Genomic DNA, 11351 nt, shown 5'->3' with positions numbered 1-11351 from the left:
CTGCAGCACAAACAGACGCATTCAAATATAAACAACCGACTAAGAGTCTGATTCAGATTTCAGATAACACGACCGTACCCGCACTGTGGGTGTGTAGATACAGCAAAAAGCACAGTGTCAGCACTAAGATGGCAACAAACTTTTACCTGTGGCTTTCTTGCAGCATATTTGACAGCTCTTTGACGTTCTCGGCCTCCTGCACTTTCTTCCTCAGACCCTCGATCTCTTTTCTGAGCTCCTCCACTTCTGTCTGGGCCTCTAAGGATGAGAAAATACAAACTATAATACTTAACACTGAAAATAGCATACATTTCTGTACATTACTTTAATGTTAAATTACTTCAAACTGTATTTAACAATCAAAAATCAATACTTTGGACAGAGTAAACTGAAAATAGAGGCCCTAAAGTAGAAACTCAAAGTGAAAGTGAATACACCTGTGACAACCGACACTAAACTGAGTACCTTGTGAGTTTCAGTTGGTCTACTTGCATTAAATTGATTATAAAATGATCTGTAAACTCTCTCAGTTTTGTACCTATGGACTGTGTCTATCTGCATGTCTATATCATGGCTCCACAAGGACAGAAAAACTACCAGAAGAACTGAAAAATCAGACTGTGAGTCTTTGCAAAGATGGAAAAGAACATAAGATGATAAATAACTAAGAAAAAATCAGTAGAAACAGTTGTAGCGGTAATCAGGAGGTATAGAAGCAGCCATAGCACCACTAAACAGAGCTGCAGTGGTTGTCCTCGTAAAAATCACACCACAGACAGTGAACTACTTTCACAGTCCAGCTCTGAAAAACAGATGGGCAGCTGCCTCAGATTAGCCACAAGATCAATGGAAGTTTCTAAAACAGCTCAGACAATGTAAGGGACGCTGCTTAACGTAACTCTAGAAAAGCCCTTGCTAGCTTTTTTGTCCTTAAATTGCAAGATTAAACTTTGCTACAGAACACCAAATGAAGCCTGATGAATATTTGGAGCACATTGTTTGGTCAGATGAAGATGAATTTGTTGGACTCGGAGCCCAGCATGTTTGGTGTGAACCTGACCAGGACTACCACAGTAAATGCATAGTCCTGACAGTGAGGCACTGAGGTGGGAGGGTGATGATGTGGGGTCGCATGAGCGCAAAAGATGTTGGGGAGATGACATTTATAGATGCACCATGAATGACAGTGGATAAATCAAAATACTGGCTGACAAGACGACTCTCAGGCTGCAGAAGTTTGGCAGATGAGGAATACTGCAGCATGATAACCATCCACAGAAAAAAAATTAATTTCTCACGGAAGTAAAAAAGGAAAAACTATGAATTGTCATCTGAGTTGAATCCAAAAGAATACATTTGGTTAATTTACAGAGAAAAACAGAGCAACACAACCCCTCCAAGCAAAGAGCAGCTGAAAAAAAGACTGAAGAATGGCAGATCATTCTCTCCTGAATTTTGGTATCTCCCATTTGGGGAAGTCTGTCATCAAAAATAAAGATGGACATGTGAAGTATTGAAAAAATTGCTCCTCCTTGAGTTCCTACTGTGAGGCCTGTATTTTCAGTATAGTACATCTAAACTGTTAGTTGTAAATTTGACATAAGAACAAAGACTCTACTGTTCAACTGTGGAGTGATGCAATTAATAGAAGGTGATAAAATTCTGAGTCATTTGACATTTAAGTGATACTGCCCAGGGGTGCCCTCAGTTCTGCTGTGTGATATATCTCCTCCTGGCATTAACACCCACCTCTGATCTGAGTAATAGGCGAACTCTTCATCATGGACTTGAGATATTGACGTTCTAACTTGATGAGCTGTTTCTGCAGAGCAACATTTTCCTCTAAGACGATCCTCAGCTGCTCATTTAAGGTGCCCTGCGTTAGAGTGAGCACAATGAATAAGAAGTGCATTTGTCAACACTGTCACAGTCTCATACAACTCAATATTGCTTTTTTTTTGTTTTTTAACTCACAACTGCTCTGCGAGCTTCCTCCAGCTGAGCAGAAAGGTTACGGACTTCAGATTTGTGCTCTTCCTCTCGCGCCGCCGCCTGAAAACTCAGTGTATCAGCCTCCCGTCTTAAAGTCCTGACCTCAGCTTCCCGACTGGAAATATCGCTCTCCATCATCGAGAGGATCTGCACCGCCTGAGCTGGAGCCCAAAATAGAAGAAGATGAGAAGACATTCATTATCTCAGGCTCCTGTAATCAGATACCGCATTCCTTAGCAACAAACTCACATAGGAAGTTGTTGTTATGATGCAGCGATCTCTCTCCTGTCCAGTGTCTGTCCACGAGGTTGAGGAGCATCTCCAGAGGTTTCCTGTAGCTGCCCTGAGAGGAGGAATTCAGAAAAACTGTAAGCTGATATGCGATTAAATGAATGAGGAATGATTCATGAGTCAGTGTGCAGATTCGTAGGGACCTAATTAACTGCAAACCCTTTTTTTCTTGTCGCCTTGCTGCGGCAGACTGGAGCCCTCTTCCGTCTTGTTGAAGCTGGAGTAGGTCAGTCGTGGGGGATGTAAGATGGGGTTGGAGGGGTCAGACAGATTCAAACCAGGGCGTCTTGGACTGGGAGGTCTGATGTTACTAAATGAAGAGCTATGATGTTGGCTTTGATCTGGAAATCACACGTTAAAGTGAAATTTAGTAATGTGGGTACGTATAATTTCCAATCAAGCTCTTTTGTGGAGCACAGAAATGTAATTCTTACCAGGATTTGGGGTAAAATGGCCCTTGGCTGCATGTCTGGTTTGTTTGGACAAGTCCTTTTGCTTTTGTTTTCCAGACACAGTTTTCTCTATGTAGGGGCCAAAGGACACTTTTGGTCTTTCAGACACTTTCGCTGAGGTAGAAGTTTTATTATGAGAAGGTTCTTTCACCTGTGGCCCTTTGGACTCAGTGTTATCTGCTGAATTACAAACATCATAAAAAAACGCTTATTAATTAATCAACCTTTGACAGGCACGCTGTGATAAATATAAATCAGAATTGACTTCTGTCTCCACCTAGTGGTTGTTAGACAAATAGTCAACAACTGATGAATTACACTGGGGACAGTCATGGTAATTAAGGGCTCTTTCATTATCCATGTCAGGGAAAGTTCACCTTTTCTAGTCACGAAATCAAAATGAATTAATTCTATTATCATTACAAAACTCAGATTTTTTATAAATTGCTCATAACTCATGATTTGTGTGTTCCACGAGTAAGAACTAAAGAAAAAATCTTGTTCCTAAGATACCAACCCTCCTAATACAACTCTTAATAACATAGAAAACAACTCTAATAAACCATTGGCATGCACGCAAACAGTGCTGAAGTTAACAATTATTTTCAATTCTGAATAGTCTGTTGGTTACTTTCTCAATGAAATGAGTTGTTTGGTCCTTGAAATGTCAGAAAATGCTGAAAATGCCATTCACTGTTACCCAAAACTCATGACAAATGTCTTGTTTTGTCCCAGAAATATTCAATTTAATGTCATGGAGGAGAAAAGAAACCAAAGAATACTCATATTTAAAAAGCTAAAGTCAGAGAATATAGAAGCTTTTTCTTAAATAATTACTGAAACTAATAATCAAAACAGCTAATTGGTTAATCGTTGTAGTTTTACACACAAATAACCATATTTCTAATGAACTTTCTGCACATACACCACAAAAAGACAATCTGTAAACTCACCATTTTTGGTGGGGGGATACCTGAGGATGGATTTACCAGTTTCCTGAAAATAACAGCATATTTATTTTAAATTCTAAATATACTACTGGTACTAATGTTTGACCTGGAGTCAAATAAAATACCTGTTTTGGAGTTGAACTCCTCTGTTGTGTAAAATCTTCTGAATCTTTGAGTTCTGAAATTAACAAAGTCAAACCTAATTAAGCTGGTTTGGTTTTGATTTGAGAAATCAGCTTGCAGACTTTGACATCTTACCCTCTGCTTCCTTGTGAAATGAGACGGTTTCACTTCGGCCTCTGTGATTTGTCTCAACAAAGTTCAACACAATATCTTGGCTGTCAGTCAGGAGTGAAAGCCTCTTGGTTAAGCGGTTGACTAAAGCCAACCTCTGATTGCTGCTTCTGGGAAAACAAACACAAGACAGCAAAGGTACAAGTGAAGCAGGCTGCACAAAGGAATACAAATCAGGGTTATAACACATTTAAAGTTACATAAAATTCCATGTGTGGATACTACTGTCCAGATTTAAGCTGCAGTAGGCAGAAGTCTGGAGAGCGGGGAAGAAAACACAGTTTTTGCTAACAAATTTTTGCTGTACCTGTAGTTTTTCACTTCTACCAGACAAACACATGCTTCAAATACACAAATAATAGTTTTGTTTAAAATTAAGCTTTTATCTGTGGGTTTACTTGAGGTTTTAAGTCCTCCATCTACCTCACTGTGTCACTACATCCTGTTCTTATTGCCAACTCTGTTGTTCTATTTCATCTGATCAGTAAATAGCCCTGTGATTGGTTAAAATCTCTGGATTTTCTACAGCCTGACCTCTAAATTAGAAAAAAATGAAAAGAGGAAATGCTATTTATAGGCTGAATTGCCTTGGCAAGGTTCTCCAACAATGCCAGAGCAGCTACGTATGAGCATTATGCACGATTGTGGCTATTTATAGTGCCCATATCAATAATTAATGCTTGTACCTGCAAACCATTATTATGAATGTCAGACGGCTGATTAATTTTTTGCTCAGACTGAATCAAGACTTTGCAAAGTGCTTCTTAGTACAGGATAAAATTAAAGAGTCATTAACTCAGGGGAATGATGGTTGAGATGTAAATAATGTAATAAAGATTAAATCATTCACTCATAAATGATTTAAAATTGGGTGTATGAATGCATGTTTGATTGAATACCAAAACCAATAACAGAATCTACCTCTTTTATTTTATATTTAATATCTTTCTCATCAATTCTAAAGCAGATATCAAGAAAACCATGTGTACGCCTGGTCTGAAATTAATCTAAATTCTTTCATAAACAGCAGTTTGTCTCTGCAAAATGCCAAACGCGGATCTGTTCCTGTATCTTTAGTTGACATTTCCATCCAATCGAACAAGCTGAAACTCATTGAAGTTTAAGCATTTTATATTTAACATACCTTTGATCTTCTGTTGGATTCAGAGAGGAGCTCTTTTGCTGAGGAAGAATGTCAGAGGAGAACTGCAGCATGGCAGCTTTGCGCTCGGTGTCTCGGACTGAACAGCTGTCTGTAAAGCAATAAAAAAACACTTGTTATTACTAAAACCTGAGATGAGAGAAGCACATTCTGCTATGTCTTACCGAGCTTGCGCAGGCTGGGCATGGCGTGCACCAGATAAGGCCGGTAGTGAGGGTAATTTTTAGTTAGAGGGTTGAGCCTGAGGTCTAGCTCTTTTAAAGCCTTCAGCTCAAACAGCACTTCCACCTCTTCAAGTGAAGGTATGCAGTTATTGTAGAGGATCAGCCTCTCCAGCATCTTCAAGTGTTGCACCCCCTGAGAAGAAAACAGCAAAGTTTAAACAGTGTTAGGTAACAGTAAGTGTATCTACCAATGAAATCTGCTACAAAAGTGTGGAAATAAAACATGTTGGAGTAAGCGAGATGTGTTGACACAATAAATTTCCATTCCTTCAATATGATAGTGTGTATCTTTTAAGAGTTACAGTGCCTATAAAAAGTTTTCACCCTCCTTGGAGGTTCGATTTTCATTTTACCCTTCATATTTCTAATTAATTGGCATTACTTTGTAGAAATTTGGTTGTACTTTGATATGAATGAGTCTTTATTTGGGAATGAGCCAAATCTACTTGATCATAATATAATGCTGACAGCAACTTCTAGGGAGGGTGAACATCTGATATTCTTATTATATAGCAGTCCACAATGTTAATTTTACAAACAAAAGAAAGTCCAGGCAACAAAGTAACCTCTGAAACTCCAAGAAGCCTCCAGCTAAGTCCTTTCTGCTCATGCTGTACAGCCCAAAAACATGTAAAAATGTAAATAAAATTTTAACATTCCAAATGTTCTATGATAACAAATGGCAGGCTTAATTTTGGGGAAGCATGTATTAAATCATCCCCCCCAAAAATCTATATTTGGTGGAATGATACAGCCATAAAAAGCCACTTAACTGAAAAAACTGCTCTTGTAGTATATGTCATGCATAAATTATGATTTCTTCATAAAGTTAAGCCCAAAATTGATCATAGCCATGACAATTTTTTGACATTTTAGTAATTTTGTATTGACCAAAAAGATTCTTCTGACTGGAAATTACATAAACAAGTGACAAAAGATGGCAAGACATTATGTCAGAGACCTTAATGATAAACATTATTTGTTAGAGGTTTTTATTTTTACACTATTTTAGCAACTATAACAACTGTTTGACTAATGTAGAGTCAAATAAAGACTTTCACACATTTTTACGGAGAAAAAATATGAATAATTTTGGAATTTATCAGTGAAAATGTAAAAAAACAGCAGAGAAATAGTTAAAATTCATCGTTAACATTTCTAACACAATTATTTACCATGTGTTTATGTCATTGTCAGGGAAAAGAAGAATTTTTAGACAAATGCAAATTCACTCTCAATCAAAATTCGGCATGATTATGAATAATTATGGGTCTTAAGTGTGACTCCTAAAACTTGATGTGGAACAAACCTGAACAGAAACCAGCGCATTGCAGGACAGATCCAGAGACTTCAGACGGACAAAGTTGTTCAGAGCTTTTCCCAGATGTCTGATCTTCTCCTCAAACGTCCCTGGAAGGCTCAAAGACCGAACATCACCTGATAAAAAGGTAGACAAACCAGCATTACTGACAGTTGATGCTATGCTAGCTTGTTAGCTTAGCCACGGATGCTGAGGCCTTGCGGGAGAAACAAGTTACGACAGTTTTCTTCATAACTTTCTGTTTTAACTGATATTTTATGGTATTTATTCGCATTTAACATTTATATTAGAGCAATATAACATTACCGAGACACGGGTGTTTTAGCTGTAATCTGTCTCGGATCCACTGCTCTGTTAATATTGTCAAACATCCCGCCGCCATATTTTTCGAACTTTCGCTGCCTTCAGGGACTGTCCGAACAACGAACATCTTCTTTTTCTGACCCAAAGAGGCTTCCTTCGGAGTCCTTACTGGCATAGGAGTGGATTTCGTTATGTTACCTTACGTATTTGGAATTTGTGCTAAAAAAAAAAAAAAAAAAAAAGATGTCATATGCATCTTTATAGAAGCTACTACCCCAAATATAAGAAACAAAATAGGACAGAAGAGTAATTCATGATGGTATTCGTCTGTTAATTCTGCAGGGCATATATTAGCTGAGAAAAATTGATCTACTGGAGTTATATTAGTATTTAGAATTAATACAGAATGACTAAACGTTTTACTGCATTATATTCTATTACATTCATTCGTTCGATTTTCATTTAAACTAGGAATACGCTGATGTATGCAGGCCCCAAGTAAGAAATTTAAAGATGTCGTTGGCACATAGATGAGAAGCTTTAATAACAATAATCAAAATTTCTTGAGGAAGGATGCCCTTGCAATGTTCAAATAAAATATATGCCCATGTTACATATTTGTTTTGTAAATATTTAGATATATATAGATAGCTTTCAAAAAGTCCAAAAGTTATTAACAAACAAGATGTTGCTTTATTTTTAAAGCACAGACTCAAACAAAAGTGAACCAAATGGACTTAAGAGGATGATTTTTTAAAAATAAATAGAAATTAATAAATTATTACAATTGTTGAATTCAGAAATTAAAGTTACTGTTTTGCTGGCAGATTCGCTGTAAACGCATCTTTTGGCGCCTGCGCACTGTCCAAATCCGGAGTTGTCACGTGTCCAAACAAGCGCCGCTGCCATAGTTGCTGCTGGAAGTTTGCTCCAGTGTTTCCTCCGTGTCCATCCATGAAACAGCAGCCGATGTTCAGGTACATGATGCAGTTTGACTTATTAACAAAGTAAACATTAATTAGAAGTGAGTAGTTTTGCGTGTTGCTATTGGCAACGGTTCTGTTTTCTCGTCTGCAGGATCAATGGCGTCCAGTGTCACCGAGTGGATCACATCGTGTTCCAACATCATTCTGTCTGCCACAGCTCTGTTCTCTTCTTATAAACTCTTTAAGGTGGGTAGAACTCAGGATTACGCCAATGCACATGTTTTAATTGCGTTTTTATACCAACACCGAATCTTCAACATCTCAAATACGAGGATTTGCTGCTTTTCTTTTCTCATAAATAAAGATCGACTCGATAACTTTAGTTTAAGACTGTTGTTTAGTCAAAACAAACTATTTAAATCCGCACCTACTTAGCTTTTAAAAGCCGTAACGGGCTTTTTTTTTTATCATTTAAAGACAAAAATAGTCTGTGGATTAATCAACAATGAAAATATGATGCACAGTTAAGTCTCAAATGATTAATCAAATTTTGATTTATAGTCCATTTTTTATTATACAGTAGGTTTCTTCTGGCTAGAAATTATATGAACAAGTGGAAAAAGGCATTAAGAAGTTGGGTTAGAAATGTTAATGATCAATTTTAACTATTTCTGTGTATAATTTTGTATTTAGACCAAAAGTGTAATGTCTGAAATGATTTAGATCCCTTAATATTGGTCAAATATTTCTAAGAAAATGCAGCTTCTATACCATTTAAGATGTTCCTAGTAATTTGTACCCTGTTGTACAGAGCTTTAATACACTATAAACTCAAGACAGCTGATGCAGCAGTTCTCTCCTCAGTTGCAATTCATGGCTAAAACTAAAGAGCTCAGGGAGGACCTCCAGTTGCACATTGTGGCTGCTCACAAGATGGTGAAAAGCTAGAATGTCATATCCAAGTGTTTTCAAGGTCAAGTGTCCACAGTGCAGAAGATAATCAAAAAGTCCAAGTAGTTCCACACTGTGAAACATGTCAAAGGACTGCTAGGAAGACAGACGTGAGCCCTGCACTGGAAGAATGGTAGAGGCCAAGAAGAATCCAAGGATCAGCACCAAGAGCATCCTGATGAATGTGAGCAGTCCTGGTAGCAACATGTCAATCAGACACTCCAGCAGACCAAGAATAAGGCTGGTCTCCATGGATCAGACCAAGGAGGACTCCACTTCTCCAAGACAGACACACTAAAGCTGAACTGGACAAAGACGGAAGTTGTGACTGATCAGTTTGGTGGTCAGATGAGATGAAAATGGAGTTGTATGGACCCAGAGATATGGTTTTCATCTGGTGAAAGAAAGGAGAAGCATTCATCAGGATAAGCATCCACACAGTCAAACATGGTGGTGGGACTGTGATGCTTTGGGGCTGTTTTTCAGCCGATGGATTATGCAGTCTGGTCAAAGTAAATGGCATCATTAGAAAAGAGGAAACACTGTGGAGGAAAACATCAGGCTCCTCGGGCAGCATCGGAGCTTCCAACAAGACAATGATGTGAAACATGGAGCCAAAGTGGTGAAGAAATGGTGAAGAGAAAACAATGAGAAGATGTTGGAGCATCCCAGCCAGAGTCCAGACCTGAATCCATCCAGAATCTGTGGAGGAACTGAAGAGCAGAGTGATGGAGAGGAAGCCTTCAAAGAGCTGGAGACACTTGTTGGAACAAAATCCCAGTGGAGACATGAAGAAAGACTGATAGACACTAGAACAACTGTTTGACTAATTTGTTGGAAAATGAAGGTTTTGACACTGATTACTGAGGAAGACACTAAATAATGTCGGACAGTTTTTACAAAAAAAAACCCTGTAAATAAATGAAATTAACATCTCTAACACAATGTCTTACTATCTTTTATAACTTGTTTGTGTCATTTCCAGCCAGAAGAAACCTCTCCGTCAAATATATATTCACTATAAATCAACATGTGGCATGGGTTTGAGCAATTTTGGGCTTTAGTGTATCTTCCTAATTTGTAATTCAGCCTCTGCATCCACCTTTTTTTCTTTCTGCAGAACCACAGGGGTCCTTCAGTCGGCCTCTTCCTGCTCGGTCTCTCTGCAGCTCTTTGCCTCCTTCCTTCCTCCGGTTCAAACCTCAGCTCCCTCCAGAGAGAAGCCGTGTGGGCTGGAGAGCTTCTGGCTCCGGCTCTGGTCTCCTTCGACTTCTTGTGGCTCAGCCAAGACCGCAACACGGCTTACATCCTGCTGTGTGGCTCCTGCCTGCTGCTCGGCCTCTCTGATTGGCTCTCGGCTGACTCCCTGACCGCCATGACTCGCTGCCTCGGCCTGTCGTCTCTGTCCTGCAGCCTGACGGTGTGTCTGTTTGCCGGCAACGCTGTCGGGGCTTTGGGCGGCGTGGCCCTTAGCCTGCCTTTACTTGTTGCTCCAGGAAACTCTTTAGCTCCGCTCATTTCTGCAGCTGCCACGGAAGGACTGATGGAGTGGATTTTAAAAGGCTCGCTGTCGATAGGCTGCTGGGCCTCGACGCAGGCTCTGGGGAAGTATCTGTTGGATGTGAATGAACGATGCGACATTTAACCAAGTGACAAATGCAGGAGTTTAATGTGCCTATTAACCCAAAATATAAGCTGGTTTCACTTTAGATGGCAGCTGTGTTACGTGGATTGGAGATGTGGCTGCTGACAACAAGATAAAATGTGGATCTGGAGGCATCTGAGTGGAAGATGTTCAGATATGGAGGGATGAGGATGGACAGGATCAGGAATAAGCTCAGGTTGGACAGTTCATGTGCCAATGAGATATGCTAAATGTTTTGGGAAAAGGATGGTAAAAACGGAGCTGCTGAAAGAAGGCGATTAGCTGGTTTCACAAATGTCAAGAATTCAGTTGAATTAAATGTGTTTTATGAGTTTTAAACAGATGTTCTGACAAATTAAACAAATTGTTTGATGTTTAAGAAAGTTTAAAGAAATGGTGATTTCCATTTTTTCCCGTTTTCCTGACGTTTAATAAGCTAAATAACTAATCATATATATCTGATGGATAGGTTGTGCCACACCAGTTTGGAGCTAATGGAGAAAATACTGACGTGTAAGATTTCTGCAATATTAGAAATACATGAATTTTCACCAGATGACTTGAATAAAACTATTGGGAGACAATTTATCATTCAAGAATGATTGGGGTGCTTTTGTAAGGGAGTGCATCTGCATTGGAATTAAAAAAAAGATTTTAAAAAGCCTTGAAATAAATGTGTGGCTTTCTCATATAGTGTAGCACTTGCAAAGGCATCCAAAATAGTGTTTTACTATGGATGACATTAAGATCTGATTTTACATTCGTCCTACAGAGCTGTATGGTGATGATTTTAATGGTCACACAACTAAACTGCAATAATTACAAGACACTGCAAACAGA

The 11351-nt window shown here is 38.8% G+C and overlaps 2 protein-coding genes across 5 annotated transcripts in view; one reads left to right on the top strand and one right to left on the bottom strand.

The window, feature by feature from the left end:
- cep72 (centrosomal protein 72) overlaps window positions 1–7180 on the bottom strand; it is an 8456-nt gene extending 1276 nt beyond the window's left edge. The window contains exons 1-13 of one of the 3 annotated variants that reach the window (XR_004847799.2): window positions 6993–7179; window positions 6675–6802; window positions 5306–5498; window positions 5124–5232; window positions 3944–4089; window positions 3811–3863; window positions 3689–3731; window positions 2718–2915; window positions 2443–2624; window positions 2242–2335; window positions 1975–2153; window positions 1750–1876; window positions 147–258 (exon numbers count right to left, since the gene is read on the bottom strand). Coding sequence is in view for 2 of the 3 variants with exons in the window: in XM_023275501.3 (XP_023131269.2) it covers window positions 147–258; window positions 1750–1876; window positions 1975–2153; window positions 2242–2335; window positions 2443–2624; window positions 2718–2915; window positions 3689–3731; window positions 3811–3863; window positions 3944–4089; window positions 5124–5232; window positions 5306–5498; window positions 6675–6802; window positions 6993–7164 (1736 nt within the window). In the remaining variant the exon portion in view is untranslated. Of the gene's footprint in view, window positions 1–146; window positions 259–1749; window positions 1877–1974; window positions 2154–2241; window positions 2336–2442; window positions 2625–2717; window positions 2916–3688; window positions 3732–3810; window positions 3864–3943; window positions 4090–5123; window positions 5233–5305; window positions 5499–6674; window positions 6803–6992 lie in introns of all 3 variants that reach the window. The other 2 variants (XM_023275502.3, XM_023275501.3) reach the window with 2 other exon arrangements.
- LOC111572030 (transmembrane protein 276-like) lies at window positions 6698–11172 on the top strand. 2 transcript variants are annotated; one of them, XM_055013969.1, is made up of 4 exons: window positions 6698–6813; window positions 7817–7966; window positions 8067–8161; window positions 9987–11172. In XM_055013969.1, the coding sequence occupies exons 3-4, from the start codon at window positions 8072–8074 to the stop codon at window positions 10509–10511; spliced, it is 615 nt and encodes a 204-aa protein (XP_054869944.1). In that variant the 5' UTR covers window positions 6698–6813; window positions 7817–7966; window positions 8067–8071; the 3' UTR covers window positions 10512–11172. The 2 variants fall into 2 exon arrangements, with proteins under 2 accessions (XP_054869944.1, XP_035806506.1); XM_035950613.2 differs by lacking the exon at window positions 6698–6813 and having other exon boundaries at window positions 7810–7966.
- Window positions 11173–11351: the final 179 nt, after the last annotated feature.

Source organism: Amphiprion ocellaris, chromosome 9 (assembly GCF_022539595.1).
Source record: "Amphiprion ocellaris isolate individual 3 ecotype Okinawa chromosome 9, ASM2253959v1, whole genome shotgun sequence".
In the NCBI taxonomy this organism is placed as follows: Eukaryota; Metazoa; Chordata; class Actinopteri; family Pomacentridae; genus Amphiprion; species Amphiprion ocellaris.
Note: the sequence above shows the minus strand (reverse complement) of the source record. Positions and strands in the feature narration are given on the sequence as shown.